This window comes from Melospiza georgiana, chromosome 18 (assembly GCF_028018845.1).
Source record: "Melospiza georgiana isolate bMelGeo1 chromosome 18, bMelGeo1.pri, whole genome shotgun sequence".
In the NCBI taxonomy this organism is placed as follows: Eukaryota; Metazoa; Chordata; class Aves; order Passeriformes; family Passerellidae; genus Melospiza; species Melospiza georgiana.
In genome coordinates, this window is record NC_080447.1 from 7,906,797 (window position 1) to 7,929,091 (window position 22,295).

Consider the following 22,295-nt stretch of genomic DNA (forward strand, 5'->3'; position numbering starts at 1 on the left):
GCTCTCCTGGGCTCCCATGCTGTAAAAATGTTGGTCCATTCGTTTGTGCATTATTCATGTGATCACAGGCATTCACTTTAGGAAAGCTTTGGAGCAAAGCACTGGGATTCAGTACTTTGTACCATTTTTGCCTGTGGCTTGTTTGTTATTTGCAGGATAAATTCCCTTTATTTATGTCTTCTGCTGGAAGGGATTTCAGTATTTTTTTGACTCACTGCTTCTTAGAAGGGGAAAAAAAAGATGCACCTTTGAAAGCTAAAAAAAGTCTGTAAGATTAAATGAGCTTTAGAATAAATAACTTGACTTCTGTAATATCAGAGAAGCATATGAGAACAGAACAGGGCTTTCTTCCCAGATATTTCAATTGGCAATAGGGAGGACTATTTGGAGGTTACCCTTTAAATGTCAATATTATAAACTGTTTCTATTAGAGCTTTCTGTAGGAATACTTCAGAGCAAAAAGAACATGCTTTGTTTCCTCAATCACACAGAACCTTCTGCTTGAACTGATGATTTCTAGCTAAGAGATTTGGCCTTTTTCTTTTTTTTTCTGGAAAAAAAACCCTTTTCTTAACTGATACATGGAACATGCATTAAGCCTCCATATATTCTTCCTCTATTTATTTAATTATTCCTGTTCATCAGGAACTTGAACAGACTTGTTCGAATATCTTCCCACCATTTGGTTTCTGTCATCTGACATTCATGCCATGTGTCAGGGTGTCAGGTTTAAGGTTGCAGCCCCCAGATGCTGAGATGATCACCCACTCCATTGCTAACTAAGCCCAGGACTGTTCATCTTCTGGGTGGATTTGGGCACAATTAGTACAACATGCCAGAAGGTGACTTGTCATACATACACAGACTGTAGCTGTGCTTTGGCTCACCCAGATTAACTGTGCTTGTGTTTTAAAACAGCTCACAGAGGTAAATGCTAGGCTGGTTGTCACTGACCATCCTCTCCCAAGGCTGCCCCAGCTGAGCTGTTCTCTCTGGAAGCACCCTGAGCTTTGTTGTTTGTTATTCAGCTCCCCAGTATGTCCTTCTTGAGTCTGTCCTGGACTGTCATAAAAGCAAATGTGACCCAGCAGACATGTGAAGGACAGCTAATTCTGGTACTCAGCAGTTAGCTTGGAATGGAGAAGGGTGGAAATTAGCATTGTGGCATCTGGGAGCTGAGATACCACCCTGAGAAGAGAGTGGGGAATAGAGTTTTACCTTAGCTCAGCTGTCAGACCTGCACTGCCAGAGCAGTCAGATACACAGTGCTGCAAGGATGACACTGATTTGGAGGACCAGACTCATTTTCCTAGAGCCTTCACCTTTCTCTTTCATAAGACTACTGGGAGAAATTTTATTGTGGTACAGCAGCTTATTTCTTCTCTAACAAAATAACCACCCATAGAGGCAGTATTCAGAGCAATAAGCTGAGTCATGGTCATTCTTTGTAATGATTAATTATTTGAAAATGAATTTTAGATTTGTGATGTATCTCTTTTCCTGCTGTTCATAACAAGTAAGTGGTTGAACACTGTGAGTAATTCTAACTCACGGTCGTGCAAGTGGAGCAGCTGCTCTGTATTTTCAGTGTTCCAAATAATAGAAGAAAATTTGCATGTAGAAAAAATAGGTTTAATATCCTAACCCTTTTGTATGAAAAAGGGAGAATATATGCAAAGCATCACATTTTCAAAGCAGCACAGGCTTTTTTCAGCTACTCTTTCTTGCAACCTGTTGGAAGGTCTCATGAATCAGCCTGTGATTTATGAATCCAGGAGGGCACAAAGGAGGCACATTATAGCTGTAAAAGTCCAGGATGAAATACTACTGGTAGATGGGAATTGCATTTTGTTTGGCAGCAAGAAGAGCTCCTCTGAAATGTCAATAGCAAAGGACTCTGGACAAACTTGATCAATGCAATGTGATTTCCTAAGATGGCAAGTTCCTTAACTGTGCCAGTTTTAGAGCCCCTTTTCTTGCATGATTGTAGTGCAGCAAAAGCAGGAGCAAGACCTTTTTATCTAGAATATTCTCCTTTTAATCTGCAGTCCCTGTGCACATCCACTCTCAGGTTTGTGGGGTTGAGTTCCATATCCTCTTATCTGAGAGGAGAGAAGCACTTACTGCCTGAGCTAAGGCTTTCATATTTGCAAAATGATTCCAGAATCTCACTTGGAAAGCTCTACAGAAGTGTCAGATGTTATTATGTGCCTCGTTGTTCCAAATGACAAGAAGAAAATTACAGAAAGTAAGCCATCATTTTTGTGAATCAGAACCCTCCTACTTCCTTACCACTGCTTAGCAATTTTTAAGCCAGAAAAAGGAAGGATTTATTTAAAATCACAACTGTCATGAATGATGATTCTCAGCCCACACCTGGCTTTTGGAATGCTACATTTCTGAAGCTTTAGATGCATCTCTCAGCTCTTTGCAAGAAAGTTGCACAAAATCTGTGATTGTACCTCAAAAAAACTTACATGCTTTTAGTAGGAACAAAGACTACGAAAGAGTAACCTGGTTGAGATCAAAAGGCAGTCTGAAAATGTGGCTTTTTTTCTGTGTAGTTGCTGATGTGTGACTGCTTCAGATGTCAGTTTAAATCTGTTCACCTGTTTACTATCAGCACAGAATGCAGATACAAGACTGAATAACTAATCATGCTTCAGTACAAGCTAAATATATCTTGCCACTCTGGATAGCCACAGAAATTATTAATGTTCTTTTCTAAGAGCTGTGTGGTCTGTTTCATTTCATCTCTGTGCGAGAATGAGTTAAACACATCTTTAATTTAAGAGAATTTATTTTAAAAAGGAGAATGCATGGAATTGTCTCCCAGCTTCCTGCAGCTTTGAATCATGTGCATCTGAGTAGGCATGTGATTTTTATTTTACAGAATTGTACAAAAACTCTGAAGGCATTAGACACTGTGCAGGTAAAATGCTGTTTAATGGCACTGTATTTCTGTGGCTGATCCCAAATACATTCCCAGCTTTGTGCAAGCAGGACATTCCCATGTGCAGGCTGTAATTATTCCCAACACCAATTCAGCCAGTGGCAGTACGTGCTGGGGCCATGGCTGCTGCCATGTGAACTGATTTTTAGCACAGAAGCCCACAGAATTCTTTTCTAGCACTTTTGTAATAGGATCTCAGGAACATTTACAAGTCCAGTAGGCACACAGTTCCACTTGGACAGAAGATAAGCTGAGAGGGAGGTGAAGTGAAGGCAGTGCTGCCAGCTGTGAATGCAACACCTAGAGTCAATTCTTGTTTTCCATGGGCTTTGCTTGTAGGCTGGTACATCAGCACTGGGGTGAGGGCTTTGCATCATTGTGACTCCAAATATAGCCAGCAGAGATCTGTGTGCACCCTGAGGAAGATTTGGGGAGTGTCAGGAGGAGCCTCTTCTCTTTGTGGCACATAGATTTGCTGGAAGGGTAACATAAAAAGACTGGAGCCAGACACTGCTGTGCTCCCACCTCCTCTGTCTGCATCCATTCTGCTTTCAGAAAATGTACAACCACACCTCCCAACTGTGTTGAGAATAAACACAGTAAAATCTGCTAGATACTTACAAACACCTCATAATTATTAGCAGGTTTGGAGCCTGAGTGGTCTTCCCAAGTTTACCTTGAGCTCTAATATGGAGAGTAAAAGGTAAGAATGTAAAATCCCTGTTCCAGCTGAGCATTAGGCACTATGCTGCCATGGCCCTAGACTGATGAGGGGTCTGTACTTAATCTTCTCAGAGAAAGTCATGCTGGATTTCAGTAATTAAAAAAATGTATAGATGTAACCTGCCATCTTCTGACTTGTTCTGTCTAGTCCTGCTTCAAGCAGATACTTGAAGCCTGGAACAATTCCAGAGGTTAGCTGGAGTTTGATGAAAAGCACATTCAGGCTATTTTTAATTTAAGGAGAATACTCTGGGGTTTTCCTTGAAAAAGAAAAAAAAAGTATTCCCTTTAAATTATTTTTAAACACCAAACCAAAACAACAGCAAAACCCCCAAGCTGTGCCTGCTCTGCAGAGTGCCTTTGCAGTGTCTCCTCTGCCCTTTGCCAGTCTGTGCTGCCAGGTCTCCACAGACTCTTCAGTTCTGTCCTTCACAGGATGTCTGGCCTTTGAGGCAAATGCTGCACAGGCCATTCCCTGCTCCTGCTGCAGCTCCCAGGCAGACAGAATTAGTCTTGGAAACAGCTGTATGGCAGACAGAGCAGGGGCTGTAGCTATCTGCTGAAATATTAGTGCTTATTTCCAGGGAGGCAGAATGAACCAAACTTAGCTTTCATACATATGAGATGAATTCTGACCTGCAGTGCATGATTCAAAATGAAATCATACAAAAATAAATATTCCAAAGCCTAAAGATCATGGCTCATTGCTCCTGTCTGCAAGCTCTTGGGTCTGGTTGTTTTCAGTGCCAGAGAGTCTCTCTGTCATTCACAATTTTTCTCTTTCCTTTTGAATTATTTTTCTGACCAGTGAAGGCTTCAGGCTTGATTCCACTGTCTTTCAGCAGCTTGGCTGTAATTCCAACATCAGCTGGAAGCACGTGAAGGCTCTAGCAGGCTCACAGGTTTGGCCACTTGCTGCTGTGTCCCATCTCAACAGACTGTGCTCATGTTCTATATCCTCTAAAAACTTCAGACAGCACAAATTCCTCTAGAGCTGCCTGCAACTGTACCACATCCCTGTCACCCACTTCTGGAAAATATTGGCATATGGGATCAAGCTGATGTAATTTAGCTGGTCTTAAAATATTCAATAGCCAGAGATTGCTGAACCACTGCTGTACTCCTGATTACAGAAAATCCCCACAGGCTTTGTCCCTTTTGTCACCTCTTGTCAAACTGCAGAGCAGGCAACACTCAACTCTATTAATAGGTCTTTGGAATATGATTAATTGGGTTTTTTAATGGGTCAGCTTTTTCCAGAATTTCTCACTTAGTTCCACTTGCAGCTGTCCATGAGATGCTTTGTTTTCATTGTATCATCTGAAACTCTTCCCTCATTTAAGGCACTCTTGTGATTTTTTGGGTAAGGTTTTCAGTGGGAGCCTGATTCATTCCTTGTTTTTATTTACTGTTTCTGTGTGCAGCCATATCACCAAATTGCTTTATGTGCTATGTGTTCACATGGCTGTGGAGCACTGCAGATCCCTCCCTGACCTGCTGCTTCTCCAGTGATACATTTACTCTGGAGGGCTCTTGAGCCAGTTCTGCAGATGGACCAGCCTTGCTGCCTGTTTGGATAGTTTTGTTTGTTTTATTTTTAATACTGTCCTAAGGTGAAATATTTTTTCATGGTTTGTCAAACAAGATTATGGATTTGACTGTAAAACTATGACTCATCTCAGCCTTCATTTTTCTTATTAAGAATGATCCTGGAGGAAAGTGCAAATGAAAATGTCAGATCTGTCATAAATAATGTAAAAATGACAGTCAGGAGGAGACCTCTTACGGACCCTCTCTCTGTCCACAGCCACAGAAAAGAAATCAGTTTTGGAGGGCTGGGGCTGGGGTTTGTGCTGTTTTATCATTCTTTTACCTTCATTGCACATAAGTGTTCACATCATCCAGGTATCTACTCCAAGTATCTAATTTTTGCCTTTTAATTTGGAGCACCATATATCGTGATTCTTCATTGTTTAGTCTGGGATTAAGCATTTGAGCTTATAGCTCCTATTCTTAGATCATTCTATGAATATGTTTCATCTCCCTGATATTTTATTTCCAGAAGCAGTGCTATATCCAGAGTGCAATTAAACTGGTAACTCTTTGCTCTGTGTTTTGTCATGAAGCCAATTTTAAAGATTTAATGTCTCAAAAGAGAAAATTTATGGTGGACCAGGAGGAAAAAATTAAATCCTTGACTGTTTTTCAGCACAGGATACATAAAGCTGTTGATAAAGTGTGGTCTGTTGCAGCTGATAGTGTGAGGGCACAGAAATATGTTGCCAGTTGCAAACACCAGATTTCAAGGTCGTGCTCAAATACTGGCCTAGAGATAGGAGTGAGGTAACAATGTATTAACACATGGTGACTGCAAGTGCTGGGAACCTTGAATTTAATGCCTGTTGCAACACACAGTGGGAAATTAATGAAAACAAACATTCTTCTTCTTTATTTTTTTTTTTTAAGGAGGAGAATCTTACTGGGGAAAACCTTTCAAAGATGAATTCAAGCCCAATTTGTCCCACACGGGACGTGGTGTTCTTAGTATGGCAAATTCAGGACCCAACACAAACAAATCACAGTTGTAAGTAGTCATTTTCTTTTTTGTGCTTTATTGGTTGTCTCTGGACATTGTGTCTCACTCTGTTAAGAAGAAAAATGACATTTTATGAGCTACTCTAAATGTAAAGTTTAGTAAAGGGAAATATTCTGTTGAGTGGTGCATGTTGCAATCAGGGCTAGAGCTCCTCTTAGCCCATCTAAGAGCAAAGTGAAGCATGGCAAGAAGACCTGTGGGTTCATTATATCAGCAATAACTTGTCTTTTTTGTTGTAATGATTTGAAGTTTTTGTTTTTGTCAGTGTCCCTCCCCATTATTTCCCCTATAGTTATCATCATTCATCACACCTCTTCATTCTTTAAATGAAGAATTCAGCTCCATATTGAACTTCTTGAAGGAATTGGAGGAAACATAAACTCTATGGGAATATAACTTCTTTTTAGTCACCTGATTTTAAATAATGTTCTGTTGAAATGTGTAGACCCAGACATGGCAGAGTGTACAATCTGGGATTGAGAATAACTTGGTTTCCAATGTACAAAAGCAGAATCAGGACTAAAACGAGGGAAAACTTAAAGATACTGAAGTTGTAGTGGCCTTGTTCATGTGTAACATTAATATGGGTGTTTGCCTGCAGTTCTTTAAAAATGTTCTGTGTCACTTTGAGCCAACTGTTTATTGGTTGCTCTGTAAGTGCTGCAGTATAAAAAATTGGCCTTTTATTGGGAGCCCCAGGAAAGAGAGAGAGTGTGTGTTTGTGTGTGTGTGTGTGTGTGTGTGTAGAACTGTCACTTGGCAGGGAGGGAGAGAGGGAGTGGGTCTTGGTGTTCATGATACTGAGTGTTAGGATGGCTTGTAAACTCTGCAGCAGTGTGCTTTGCTTTAATTAAACACAAGGCCTTGTCTCAGGGCCTCACATTCTTAGGCTTACTTGGATTCTTAAGCCTAAGCACGTGTGGGGCAGTTTGCTGGATCAAGTTGCTGTACAGCTTATTTTGGATTTGGATGTTACTGCCAGCTCTCACGTGCTAAACTAGGGGAGAGTGGAGGCTTCTTTCTTCTTCTTTTTTTTTTTTTTTTTTTTTAAAGAGGATTCTAATAACAGAGGTTATAGAGACCATAAGTGATGTGCCATTTTGAGTCACGTCATCTGCTGCTGTAAATGTGATTATATATGTTCTCCTAAAATGTGCAAATGAAATAAGAAATTCCTTTATATGTAAGTCCTTAAGAGACTCCAGCTGTCCATATTTATAAAGGTTCCTAGTCAGCACTTAAATACATCTCCTCTAGCCTTGGGGACTCTGTGAATTGCTCTCCCCATAGGTGACAGTCACTACAGGGCAGAGAGAGCTGGGTCCCCCTGCAAGGTGGTGCTTGACTAATGCTCAGGACTTCTCTGGGCCCATCCTGAGTTATGTTAATTCTGTTGTCTCTAATTTATTTTGTCTGTAGTGACAGATGAGAAGCTTTCCCTGTACATTTGCTATTTTTCAGGGGTTTTTATTACAATGCTACATAACTGACCATGTAATGACTTTAAGTATTGGATATCCAGCAGTAAAGTGTATCCCATGTAGGAGTTTGCATTCTGCACAGCATGCCAATGCTTTCCTAGGGCAAGCTACATCTTAATAGACTGTCTGGAACATTACAGCTGCTCCTATTTTCAATCATATAACTTCCTGAGGCAGTTGCTTATATGGAAAAGTGCTTTTGGAATGCTTATATATTTTTAGCTGTCTCCTATGTAGTGTAACAGATGGAGACAAGGAGGAAAGCCAGCACTGCATGTCCAGCCAAGACAGGCCATCGTGGTCTGCAGACCACACTGTGGAAACCTTTGCCTCATACATTTGTAGTGCAGGACTTCCAAAGAAGCTTCAAGCTTTAGAGTAATGCTTTAGTAGTAAAGGTTGCTTTGGATTAGTGTTTTAGTTCCCGTGTTTAAGTTTAAAAGTACTGCCCCCAAAATTAAAAGTCCAATTAATTACTTTTGACACTTCAAAGTATTCTTCTGGGGTGTTTGTATCTGGAGCACGAGTGTGCTCTGTCCAGAGGAGAAATAGATCACCAACAGAGCAGTTTAAGGGAAGAGAAATGCAAAAAGTAAATATCCAGAAAATAGAAGTTTACACTGGCAGAGGCTGTTGTGTCGTGTAACTTTATTTGCTGGATACAAGCTGCCCAGCATGCACCAGAAATGTTCTTCCCAAGCAGGAAGCATTCCTCCCATGCACGTCTGCCTGCCCTGCCTGAGCCTCCCAGGGCCTGCATGGCCAAGGAGGCAGATGCTCAGATTAATTTTGGACTTGCTGCAAGGCCCTACTCTTGGAGTACTGTTTAAAAATGTTAGTGTGATGAAAAGTGAGAAGCCAAAACTCCAGAAATCCAGGTGGAACCCACAATACTGAGGCATGAAATTATGTTTGGTCCACAGGCCTTCCAGAGAGGAGCCAGAGAGGGAGAGTGGCTTGGCTTCTCTCTGAAAGCTTTTGCAGACACTTAGTATTTTTAAGCATTTTTAAGCATTGCTGGCTGTTGCTGAGGGTCAGTGGGACAATGTGGTAACTGTTATATGTTTTTTCCTTCTAGCTTCATCACATTCCGCTCCTGTGCATATCTGGACAGGAAGCACACAGTTTTTGGAAGGTAAGTGAAGGATATTTTGGGCAGCAGCATAGCAGACATTCTCCCTTGTGTGTCTGAAGCCTAAAAAGCAGAATCTAATGACTCTTGTAATTGAACTGGAGCAAAATTCCAGCTCACAATCCAGTTGTCCTGGTCATGAGGAGGTGGGCAACATTGCACCAATGCCAGTCAGCAGACCCTGCCTTTTTTCCCTCCTTTCATCTGTGTAAGTTGCCTCACTTCCCTTCTGTGGGTGGCCCTCCAGGAGTCATGAGGAAAGTAATCATAGTCATGTAATGAACCACGTTAATATTTGTGCATGTTAATTGCTGGGACACAAGAGATTAGCTCTTCAATACTGCTTTCATCCTCTTATGAGCCATCAACTGAAAAATTACTCATGACAGGACTGTTCTTCATCGTGGAATAGAGCTTCTGCAGAGCTTCTGCCCTTCTTATTATTTTTTATTTTATTCTTCTTTTCTTTTATTCCTGACAATTATCACTGGTATAAATCTGTATATTTATGCACACATATATAAAGATACTACCAATGCCCAGACAGTGAGAGAACTTCATTCCTTATAAAGAATTCTCTTCTGAAAGTCTTTTCCAGTGAAGTTTTCACATGATAAAGATTAAGATATTTATTGAAGAAGATACAAACTCTTTCTTATGGTTTGCTCTTTGCTTCCTCTGCTGCAGGAACTTGGTATTTACAAGTAAAGCAGAGCTGTTCTCAGCCATCCCTCACGCATGGCAGGAGTGGGAATGTTGCTAGCCTGCTGCACTGGGAGCTCCTGAGAATCTTACAGTCTTTTCTACTTGTAGATTTGGGGTTTTATTCCTTTCATGGTTCTATTCGTTTGGAAGTCAGTAATGGAAAACAGAACCATGTGCTGTTTACTTTGATTGAATGTCATACAATTGTGCTGCACAGTGAAAGTGATATATTTAATCCATCTTCCCTGCCTGCAACTTTTGAGGCTTCATTTTAATGGCACTTTATTTTAGTGCTGTTAGTTCCAATACTGATTCTTCAATAATTACACTCTTGGAAATGTATTTATTTTTTCTTTCTCAGGTTTGTCCTAGAAAAATTCAAAGTTCCCTTGTTCTTTTGTGAAAGCAGACAAATAAAGCAAACTCTAATACTAAAAGCTGAGAGTCAGTAATTCTTGGAGGAGTTACCTTGTCCAGATCTTAGGACTAATTCACTTCAGCAACAATTTGAGTCCACCTTGCAAAAACCCCTTCAAATCCCCTCCAGTAATGCTGTTAACCTGAGCTGGCCACCTCATCAAGTAATGTCTGTGTTAGACAGCTCAGCTGAAAATGTGCCTGGTCTGCAGTTCTGGGTGCAGCCTGGCCTCAGTGAGCACTGTGTAGTCCTCCAGTGCCTTTGCTGAGTTCCTCAGTGTGCTTCAGTTTTACCAGAATTCACCAGGAAAGGATTGGAGAGAAGCTGAGCTTTCTGTGGTGCAGGGAGTGTGCTCCCCAAAGCCTTCACACTGTGCTGAATGTCTCAAGTGAGCAAAATAGCTCAGATGCTGTTTCACACTGGATGTTGCTCTTTAAAGAGGAATTACTTAGTCCAGGTAAATCTGCTTAAGCATATATAGCAGAGATTTTTGCAGTTTTAGCAAAGACTGTCTTAATTTGTGAATTGTCTTTGCTGTAACAGAAATCTGAGCTTAGGTCCCAGAGTGAAGAAGTGGTGCTGCTTATATTTTTAGCTGAAATACATTGGAAAAAGTTTATAAAAAGTGTTGGTTTAGAGTCATATTTGGTTTCCTGCATGAAAAATGAGTGACATCTTCATATGAACACAGAGCAGGGATATTTTACTCTGATCTGTCGTGCATGTAAATGAAGATCAATTCAAATAAGGTAAAATTAAGATGCTGGGATATATGTATCCCAGTCACTTTGTATTAATCTGTAAGTTGAATTATTGAATAATTTAATTTACTTACAAATTAAATAATAAAAGGTTGATGTGTGTAGCTCTTAAGATCTGTATTTTGTCATCAAAATCCATCAGTTGTTTTTACCTGCATTGCTTTTAAAGGTCATAAAAGCCAGAAGATGCCAGGGATTGTACCTTAGTAAAACTCCAACTTCAGTTTGATATTTTAGATCCTGGGTGATTCCAGGATTTGGTGACTATATCTGAGCTGATTATAGCACAATAATGTCTGGGAAGCATATCTAGGAATAATATCTAGGTTTAACAGCAGAATGAACCCATGATAACAGAATTCTTTGTTTCCATCAGTGTTTATTGTATTGTTAACTGGCTGCTTACTGGCCTGTTGTGACTTTCATACAGATTTGAGGATTACTTATTTCAGTTAATATAAAAACCTAAATACTCTGACCTGTACTCTCAGCTACTCCTGTGTGACTCTGGTCCATGTTAGTGTCACACAGGTATCTTGGAGAGCAGAGTTTGACATGTTTGTAACTTGTATACAACTTTTCAGGAGGCTTCCCATACTTAGGAGAACAAAAAAGAGTAAAAGGGCAACCATTCCCTACTCCTTTCTTTGCTTCTTTGGTCCTTTGTGGATGCAACATTGAAAAGTGCCTTTTCTGGAAATGCATCTTATTCATGTCCCCACTGGTCTGAAACACAATTTTTATGTAGGAGACTCTGTAAATGCCCACACCTGGGCGGTGGGACAGTGAAGAGGAGACATGTGTCTGCCTTGGTGCACTGGGATTTTCATGTCTCAGGAGAAAGGTGTGGCTGGGGGACAGGGAAGGGCTCGTCATGATTGTGCTGCTCATGGTGGCAGTGATGAGGATGCTGGTTCTGACAAGAAAGGAGATAATCTGGCATGGCTGGGGAGCCAAAACAGAGAGTGAGAGCAGAATGCCTTCCCTTGGAGGTGTATTGCAGGCTGCATGGATTTCCTGCTCCAACAGAGCTGCCTAGATTAAATTAGTAATTACCATTTCTAGTAATTACTATTTCTTCTGACTTAGAGAATGATGTAATTAACATGAAAACCAACTGGTGGTTTTTGTGGGCTTTTAGCTGCTGGTAAGAGGTTTAATTTAGAAACTGAGATAATATCAACCAACTGACATGCCTTTGCTCTGCACAAGAGGGGATGAGAAGCATTTCCAGGGGGCTGCTGCCTGGGGAGGGTCCTGCCTGCTGCTCCCTGGGCTCTGTGCCTGAGTCTCCTTCCTACCTGTGCTCCAAGCTGGGCCTTGGCTGTGCTGTGACCTGCAGGGGCTACAGAAACACTACAGCCAAACCAGCAGATAAGCTCAGGTTCCTGTTGGGTGTTCCTTATGAAATTTAGGTGCAAGCATATCCCATCCATGTTGTTGTTATGTTTCCTGTTGCAATGGTTCACAGCTCTCATGGATCAGAGACCTGGTACATTTGCCCTTTTTTAGCAGAAATAGAAACATAATCTCTGTCCCTGAGAGCTGTGTAAGTAGGAAAGAGATTGCATATAGATACAGGGAAGTTGTGACAGTGACCCATTTCAACCTACCTTCCACCACCTTTGGAAAAAGAAAGCCTCAGGAAAAAACAAAATTGTTCCATGGTTGTTTTTTGGGAGCCTGTTCCAAAGCTAAAGGCACACATAAGAATGTGCATCTTTAAAATAGTAGTGGAAAGTGATCAACAGAAGTAGAAAAATGCTTTCAGAATTTTGTGTGAGATTTAGGACAAGCAGAGCATGGTGGGTCTTGAAAATGAGGACATGTTGCAGATGCATGATGTAATGGGATAAAACAAAGGGCAATAAAGGGAGCAGAGAGAAAAGTGTTGTGGTCAGAGTGGCAAAGCTGGAAATTATCTGTACAGCAGTTCTGTGTGTTTATTAGAGCATCACTTGTGTTTGTCAAGAGCTGAGAAAAGAAAGTGACAATTGAGACAGGAGATGAGTATGTGGAGGACAGTTTTCTCTTTGCTGTGAGGCTGTACATATCTGCCTCTGTGCATAACTTTTACTGTCTCTCGAGGTTTCTGCTGCTCATTCTTCAGCTCTCTGGCTCCCAGAAATAATGAACAAGGTGGTTTGGGAAACCTCAGGCTTGGTCAGACTGGAGGCATCAGTCAATAGCTGACATGCATTCAGCTTATTCTTCTCTTTTCTTCCCTTCTCTCCTTGCCAGATGCTTTTGTGGAAGAGAGTTCTTCCCTTGGATCAGTATCACTCTGTATTGAGTATTCCTTAACCTGTTAATTGCTTTCTACTGCAATTCTGTAGACTGGGGCAATGGAAGTAACTCTTGTCCTCTAAAGTAATTAGCTACATAAAGCAACTAGCAGGCATTATTCAGTTACCCAGGTGCTATTATATAACACATTGTCTGTTTCCACTTGCAACATTCCCTCTGTGGTTTGAATCAGTGAATCCCAGTTGCTTCTAAGCTGGAAAACTCATGTTCTTTTGGCTCTTCTGCTTTAGTACATCTGAAGATTGGAGAAACTGTGTGACAGCAGAAGAGCTGATTGTGTGTAGGGAGACTGACCTAATTTTGCAGTACAGAGTCTCCTATCCCCAGACACCAGGACAGGAGCAAAGAGCAAGGTGGGGAAATGAGCCAGGCCTCCTGTGGAAGCCATGGCTGCACACGAGCACTGGGCTAAAACAGTTGTATGATCTCTGAACAGGGACCTGTGCCAAGGCAGGGAAGTCCTTTCGTGCCAGGTTCATCTGTTGAGTCTAGTTTCAATAAGCTTTTTTCCAAGCTGTTTTATTTTCATCACCCTTTATTACCGTGTCTCGCCTGCTAGATGAAGCCCTTATCTAGCAGAGAGATGGAGATGTTTTGGCTGCATTCTTGTTGCACATTTGAGTTGCTCACTCCACTGCAGATTGGGTGTATGCATAGAAAACATTTTGTCCTGAGTGTACGTGTTTGTGCACATATGTGTTGTTCCCTCTGTGTGTATATAAATGTGCGTTCTCCTTTTTATAAAAATAACCTTTGGGGCAGAATGTGTTTACAAAAGAGCAATTTTTCTTTCTGTTTTCTGTTTGTAGTTTAAAGCTTGTTTTAAAAAAAAGTCCAGACATTGTTCTTGTATCGTCTTCTGACCAGGAAACTCTTATTATGTTGGCTCACTGCCATCCCCAGCATTGCAGAAGGCTTAATTGCAATCATTCTTCCAAACAAAAGTATGAGAAATAGATTCACGTGTGAATGTCTCTGGGCCTGCAGGGGAGATGCATTTTTTCTTTGGGCAGCACTCACTAAAGTGCAGTGAGACCTTCATTGGCATTTTGCAAATGGATAGAGCCTGCTCTGGATATTTCACTTCTTCATCGTGCAAAGGCATTGGCAGTGGTTTTGAAGCAAGGTTACTCCTTTACATAAAGGAGCCTTAACAGGAAGTAAGATTTTAATAACACATCTAAATGTGAAATGCAAAGATTTCCAGTGCTAACTTAGCCAGCTTTCAAGAAAACAAAATTGCATGAGTGAGGGCACATTTTTGTTTTCATTCCTATGCTAACAGAAAAAAAATACCATAAATGTACCTGCCTTGTCGTTCATGCTTAAATGTAATGCAACATTTATCAAGCTCCTCTAAAAATACAAGCTGTCTCAGGGTTGCTGAGCTAAATATATAGCTGAGATCATGATTTCTCTGTTCAACATCTACTGGAAGCACACAGCAAACTCTCAGTTCCACTGGTTGTTCTGATGTGAATGGTGTCTTGAAAGTGTCACCCTTTTCACTGCAGGGTGTCATCTGAACACCTTCTTAAACCTCAGCCAGTTTAGGACAAAGCATGTATGACACCTTATAAAAGGAGTAGAGCCAGAAGCAGAGGAAAAGGTTAAACTTGTTTATGCCCTTCTCCCTTCCCTGTCATGCTGGCTCCCATCTTGGCAGAAGTGCCATTGCACGAGAGCAGACACCACAGTGTGAGCAGTCACTGGCTGTGCCACACATTCAGCCCGTGTAAAGACTATAAAGGGATGTGAGCCTGAATTTCTGGAATCTGCATTTTCTTTTACTGAAAATTATGCACAGATTTCCTTGAATATTAGAATAATATTAAGTAGTGGCTCACTCTTAAGAGGATTTTTAAAATGTTTTTATGTACTAATCTGATTGTCTTTTCTCTTATAATTTGTATGGGCTTTTTTCTTGGCCCAAAAATATGTGTTGTTGGGCAGGCAAAGAATCCCAAAAACTTCTCTGGTGTGTTGGTTTCCTCATTCACTGAGGAGCAGTTGCTGTGAGGGATGCCAGTGCATGGGCTTTGACACATTATATCTCATCAAACTGATTTTAGTGCTGCAATAACATCCTGAGATTTGACAATAACAACATGTAATATTTCAAGGGCCTGTGTATACCTTGTCTCTTAGATCAGAGGAAAGCTTGCAAAAGCCTTCACAGTTTGGAATATTCCATTTCTTTTGCATCCAGCTCTGACTGCCAGGTTAGTGTGTAGTTCAGTTTTTACTGGATGGGTGATTTTGCAATCAGACCTTGTCCTTTTGTATGTTCATTTTTAGTGGTCAGATACCAGCCTCAGCTGGGCCTGACCCTGACAAAGCTCCCTAGTGCTCCCTGAACAAAAGTGACTTGTAGATTATTTCCTGTCTCTCTGCTCAGAGCTCTCTCCTCTGAGCTGGTGGTTTGTATTCAAATTAGTTTTTATTTTTTATCAGTATTACAGCAGTGTCTTTATAAAAACAAAAACATATATTGAAAGCTGACTGTGCTGACAGTGTAGTACGCAGAGATTCTCTGTGCAAAATGCTGGAGAATGCAAGGGAGAGAAAAGGAAGCAATTGTCCATTTGAGAGACAAGAAGTGAAGAAGAAAAGAGAATGACATGCTCTGCAGGCATAACAACTTTGTCTTCTTCCCCCTTAGCCCGTAACAGTCATGTCAAAATAGACTATTTAGGTCATTTACTGATGACCTGTGAATGCCATGTCTATGGCAGCCTTTCAAAATGTACAAGTGACAAAATATTACCAATAAAGTTTAATTAGCAGAGCAACTGAAGATCTGGAAGCATCAGTAAAATGCATTAGGGCTAATATTGTGGGAGGTCTAGCTACAGGCTAAGGGATTACTCAGCTGAGATTGCCAGTGCACAGCTGATCTGGCCATTTCAAATTATCAGAAACCTAATTAAATGAAAACATACAAGCAGATAATGAGTGAGCTGGTGGCTAGAAAATCCTCCGATATTAAATCAGAAGTTTCCTTTGGGGCAGTTAAAATACAGTGAATATATCTTGGGCTGGGTGTTAATCACCAGTATTATAAGTCAATCTGATATTGGCCTGGAGAGAGATTTTAAAATTGAGTTTTTGCTATGAACTTTCCAAAGTTCACACGGGGTCCTCAAGCCCTGTGCAGCCTCCCCCAGTTGCTCCCTGCAGTCACAAATGACTGAGGCTGTTCTAGGCTGCATCCCTGGCTTTTAATTGCACCTAAAAGTCACAGCCTTATTACAGAATATCAGCAGGCCCCTGGGGAATGGAGTTTGGAGCAGCACTGAACCATGAGCAAGCACAGCTGTGCTGGGGCAGGGTGAGCACGCCCTCTCTGTCTCAGTTCACTCTCTGTGCTGGGGTCTGTCCCCTTGGTTGGGGTTACAGCCTGGCCCAGCCCACGGGGTGGCACTGAGGGCACTCAGGAGTGCTGTAGGAAGTGGTTTCTCCATTGGATCAGCTGAGACCAGGGCAGGTGAGAGTCAGAGGCCTCTCCTGGTGCTGGTTGGGCAGACTCTGCCATGCTGGGGCTGGACAGGTGTCTTTGAGAGGGAAATACCCTGGTATGAGTGTATAAAGTGTATAAAGGCGATTGTGAATTTCACGTGGGTTTTGGTCAAGGAATTACTTATTTCTTTGCTATGAAAGCAGAGTTAGGTGATAAAATGCTCTACATATTCCACCAGTTTGGTATTCTTTTTCCCCACCAGCTTCATTTAATTTGATTTTCCTCCATTTCATCTGCCCATCCCTTGCCAGCCTACCTGTGCTGCTGCTGTAGTGCCAGCAACAATCAGGCTTCAAAACAGTTACCCCCTGTTGAAGCTGGGGGATTGCTGGCTCTTGGCTTGCCCTGGCCCCAAACTCCCCTGGCTCCTGGAGCAGTGTTTTTGAGAATTACAGCTGCTTCTCATTGTCCCACAGCTGTTAGTATGGGCTGTATTTTTGGTTCTTGGCCATGTGGCTTGGCTCTATTAAAACAGATGTTGTCCAGCTACAGCCTGCTTTGCTAATGGATCTGGATCACTCAGCATCAACAGCCTGTCTTCCTCTTTATTTACTGCTCTTCTAAGAATAGCTGTTTTCAAATTTAATTGTGGATGATGAAGTGGATAAAAGTGTTAAATACCCTGGGACCAAGAGCTGATCCCAGCAGGACCCCTCTGAAAACATACTGACTCAGTGGTTCCTGTTTAAAATTAGATTTTGACACCTGTCAGCCAATTTTTTATTTCATGTGTACTGTATTCACTTCATGGCATTCTGGTTCCTCAATCAAAATATCAGCCGCCTTCCAGAAGTCTGTTCTGTGGACACTGTTATCCCTGTTAGCCACATCTGTTGTCTCAAAGATAGAAGGTTGTTTGACAGACACTGTTTTCCACAAAACCTTGTTGATTGCTGTTACTTATTTCCTTTCTTTCTTAATCATGTCCTGTCTCCGCTATTCCATTATTTTGCTGGGATAAATGACAGGATGACAGGATTATAATTATCTGGGTTTCCCCATTTATCCTTTCTAAATATGCTTTTATAGAATGTTCCCATTGTTCCACACTTTTTTTTGAAAATAAACATGGAACAGTCCAGAAAGCCTTCAGCCTTAAACATTTTCAAGCAAGTGTTTGGATATGTTGACTTGAAAAGTGAGAAGCCAGGGATCTAAGGCCCTGCTAGGTGAAAACTGCTTTGAGAAGTGCCCTGGCCTTACCCTGTGGCTGTGACTTGATGCTCTGCTGCCTTCCCAGAGCCCTCATGAGCTCACAGTCATGTTTTTGGTCAAGACATTGCTTATTTCTTTGATATGAAAGCAGAGTTTCTTCTGCTTTCTTCTGGAAGAATCCTGTTCTCTCAGTGTTGGTGGCATTAGTGCAGACAGCTCTGCCACTGCTCTCCTGTGCTGTAGTTACCAGTCTCTTCCTGATAACACTCCTAGGTCTCATATAACACTCCTAGGTCTTCATATTTGAAAACAAAGAAGAAGAAAAGACTTTTTCTTCATCTGGCTGGTTTATGTGGCTTACAGGTTTTGGGCTTTGCTTTGCCTCTGAGTGTTGGGCTGTTCCATGTTCTGTTTAATTTTAAATTCATATCCCATATTTGAGGAAAAAATTCTTATCTTCCACACTGAATGACATTATCTTAGGTCTTCCAAACACAGTTGCTGACTGCTCTCCCCTCAAACATGATGATTTAAAAACCTGCTAGAGTAATGGACATAAATGAGATATATTAAAGGTAAGGGTGTAGGAATGTTTTGAGTATGTTGTGACAGTTGAATAACATCTCTTTCCTCTTTTAGGGTGGTTGGTGGCTTTGAAACTCTGACTGCTATGGAGAATGTGGAAAGTGACCCAAAAACAGACCGTCCCAAGGTGTGTGTGCACACCTTGCACTGGGGGCAGTGGCCTCACATGGCAGTGCTGGTCACTCTGCTGGCACTTCTTGAAACCAAAACAGGGGGAGATGGCACAACTTAATCAGCAGATGGAATAACTGCTCTTCTCTTCTGCTTCCAGGAGGAAATAAGAATTGAGACAACAACTGTTTTTGTTGATCCCTATGAAGAGGCAGATGCACAGGTGAGGTTGCTTGGTTGGTTGAGGTTTTTTTGAAAGGCCAAAGCTTTTCTGGAGAGGATTTTGCAACTTAATGCGTTTTCTTTGCACATGGGCAGCTCCCTGGTCCATCTGGTTGCCAGCTAAGATTAAGCAGCTGCCATTCAACATTGCCTTTTTGCCAGGATCCCAGTCGCTCCTTCAGTGGAGAGTTACTCTGGTAACTGAGTCTGGCACAGCTCCCAGTCCATCAGGCTTCTGATGGGTTCCTTTCAAATGCCCCCAGTAGCTGTGGGTGCCTGCAGGTGAGAAAGAGTTTTGCTATAATGGCTGCAGAGAGCCTGTTTGTAGTGGCCCTTGAGGGCTGTCTCCTAAAGCCTGCCCTGTAATCTCAGCAGTGCTGATTGCTGGTTTTGAGTGCTTTAAAGCTTCAAAGAATTGTAGACATTTTCTCCTTATTCTGCACTATCTCTTGCAACAGATTGCACCCTTTGCTTCCCACAGGTCGCTGCTGAAAGAGAGAAGTTTCAGCAGGAAGAAGAAGCGGCCAAAATAAAAGCTGAAGTGGTCCCACCAAAGAAAGAGGTTCAGACTCCTAAAACTTACCGGCAGGGGATTGGAAAATACATCAACATGGCTGCAGCGTGAGTTCCCTGTCCTTCTGATTTTTGCTGAATATTTTAGGTGCCTTTCCTGCTGGATGCTGGCCCTGTCCTGTGCCATTGTTCAGATGTTTATTTTAGGCCAGCAAAGACACCCTCATGTAGCCCTAACAGTCAAGAGTTTACTTCACTTCTGTTGTTTTTCAAGGTCACACATTAGCTGAGCTTCTCTTTTAGCCCTTGAACATGACCAAGCTGGTCTTTAAAAGCATCTGCTGACTTCAGAACTGTAGAAACATTTCCAGAACTCAGAAGTCTTTGAGGAACTGTACTGTGTCACTTCTACACCATCTTTTATCCTCTTCCTTTTCTGAAGCTATTTCTGAAGGCCATGGTCCCACAGACATTTCTCTTTTAGCAACTTCTGCCCTGCACAAAGTAGCTGCCCCAGGCCCCCGTCAGTTTGCTGCTCTGGTTCCCTGTTCAGCCACACAAACAGCTGTACCAGCACAGCTGAAATGGCTGGAAAGGAGAGCAGGCTCCCAGGCTTGCTGTGGGAGCACAGGGCAGCTGAGTAGCTCCAGGGTACCTGGATGGTTGGACAGACTTATCCTAAAGCATCCTCTCCCAGGCACCCTTTGTACCCCTGTCAGGATTGGCAGCACTGCTTTCTTTCATAAGGACAGCACAGAATCCTGGCTGAGCAGCAGCTTAGCATGTGTTTTGGAAAAATTAAAATAAATGCCTTCCACTTGATTTTTAGCAGACTTCTCTAAAAGCATTTGCAAAAATGCTGTTGTCTGTCTGCTACATGAAGGCCTGTATTTATGCATACACAGATCTGGGCAGCCATTTAATCAGCCTGTGTGTGCCTCTGTGACTTACAGGCATTTGCATAGCTGTGAGAACAGAAATACGTTAGCTCAGGTAGGTCAGTTTAGTGTGTCAGTAAAATTTTTCAGTTGCAGAATATTGTGTCCATTAAAATACTATGTCCAGCTTAAAACTGCTGACACATTGCACTCTTATTTACAGAGGAAATCCAGCAGTTGTGGCTCTGCAGAAAGGACCAGGTAGTGTAGAAAGGACCTTCAGTCATTGCAGCCTGCTCTGGCAGATTTAGGGTTTGGTGTTCTCCCTATCAGCTACTGATATCTGACAATAAAACTACAGCACATGAGCTGGTGGCACAGCGTTCCCTGTGGTTGCAAGCTCTGCTCAAGAGAGGTTGATGATAACAGCAGCAACTGCAACAGGCTGGGCTCAAGAAACAGGAAAGATTGGAAGAGCCCTCCCAGCTGCTTTATGCCTAATTCCCCATAAATCCTTTTGCTGCCACAAGTGCAGGTGAGAAGGTGTGGGAAAACTCATGGCTTACGTTCTCCTGGCCATGCTAAAAAGGTACAGCTGTTAAATCTTCAGCTCTGGCCTGGAGAACTTTCTGTGCTTTCAACACATTCCTGGGAGTGTTCAAAGCCTGATCCAAACCATCCCATCCATGCTCCCTCTTATTGGGCCTGCCAAAGACCCCCAAGCCATGCTGGCATGGAGCTTGCACTCCTGTCTAGTTGACAAGGGATGGGCTGGCCCCAGTATAGCTGGTGCTGGGAGAGAACAGGCAGAACCCAAGCTGCCCTGGTCCCACTGGCAGTAAAGGCTCCCTCAGAGTTGTTTTCGTTCTGGCTGCAGGAAGCGCAGTGCGGAGGATGATGGGCCTTCAACCAGCACAGCTGTGAAGAAAGAGAAGAAGAGCACAGGCTTCGGGGACTTCAGCTCCTGGTAGCAGCGTGGGGAGCCCAGCACTGGGGCAGCACAGCGCAAACAGGAGCCTCCCACGTGGCCCCAGAGAGCCCAAAGGCCAGGCTGTCCTGGGGAGGGAAGGCACCAGCCAGCCCTTCCACTGGCAGAGAAAACTGCTGCTTTGTTGAGGCTGGTTAATGTGGCTTTGTTTTCTAGAGAGCACATTCCCCCACTGCATCTTCCTCGAAGGCTGTTTTGTTGTTGTTTTGCAAAGCAGGGAGCAGGCAGCCCAGCTCCCCAGGGATCAGCTGGAGCCTTTCTCTGCTTGGCTGGCAGCAGCCCAGGCAGAGCCCAGCCTTGCAGGGCACTACTGCAGTGAACAGCTACAGTGGTGAAAGAGCTCCTTTTACAGGTAATTGTTCCAGACCAGCCAAGTGTGCCAAGCAAGGGAATGAATTCATGTCCTGGGAAGCTCCTGTGCTGCTGGAGAGCTCTGTGGAAGGGCTCCAGCCTGTCCTGCCCCTACCTTCCAGCTGCCTCCTGCTGCTTCTCAACAAGGACCAATTTTGTCTGGACTGACTGCTGTCATCTAAGGGCCTTGCTCACTCCAAGTGAGCTCTCTCTGTACCCATTAAAGCCTCCAACAGCAGCCTGGGAAGCTGCAAATCTACATGGGGAGCCCGGGGCAGCTGCACCACTTACTCCTCCCAGTGGCTGCCCTCCCCTGAGCCACTGGACAGCCAGAGGTGCCAGGATGCACCAGTTCACACCTGCCCTCAGGTGCCAGAAACTACAGCCTTGAGCAACTGAGCAGGAATGGAAACAACTCTTTTGTTTGTTTTGTTTAACACCCATCCCTAAAGCCTGGTCCTTGCAGGGTAGAACTCCCCATAGTCTGCTCCAATGTCAGGCTTCCCATCATTAGGAAAAAACACATAATGTAGCTGACAGGCATCTCAGATATTTCCATTACATAACCACAAATTATTAGGAATCTTAATAAAGGCCTTATGGGGTAAAGATATATCAGCCTGTGAAGTTTTAATCCCAAAGAATCTGTGTGTTACCATAACTTAGACATAGCAGGCTAGATTCTGAATATCACTTTTCAGTTCATCTTAGGTGTTTTCAGATAAGAGAAATGCCCTCTCTACCTCTGTGTGGCTGAGGAGAAAGTTTTGTAATCCCCTTTGGAACAATACATTTGTATCAGTGGTTTCATTCTTTAAGAAAATACTCCATTTATAGGAAATTGCTGTAAAAACTTTTGGAAATATTTTGCATTAAATACTTTTATTTTCTTTTGA

At 42.5% G+C, this 22,295-nt stretch overlaps 1 protein-coding gene across 2 annotated transcripts in view; it reads left to right on the forward strand.

Annotated features, from left to right (window-relative positions):
• The window catches only part of PPIL2 (peptidylprolyl isomerase like 2), a 68,038-nt gene extending 45,743 nt beyond the window's left edge, over window positions 1-22,295 (forward strand). Inside the window, exons 15-20 of one of the 2 annotated variants that reach the window (XM_058036841.1) lie at window positions 6,143-6,260; window positions 8,832-8,888; window positions 18,391-18,463; window positions 18,608-18,670; window positions 19,151-19,290; window positions 20,938-22,295. In XM_058036841.1, coding sequence (XP_057892824.1) covers window positions 6,143-6,260; window positions 8,832-8,888; window positions 18,391-18,463; window positions 18,608-18,670; window positions 19,151-19,290; window positions 20,938-21,031 — 545 coding nt within the window. In that variant the 3' untranslated portion in view covers window positions 21,032-22,295. The remainder of the gene's footprint in view (window positions 1-6,142; window positions 6,261-8,831; window positions 8,889-18,390; window positions 18,464-18,607; window positions 18,671-19,150; window positions 19,291-20,937) is intronic. The other variant, XM_058036842.1, reaches the window with a different exon arrangement.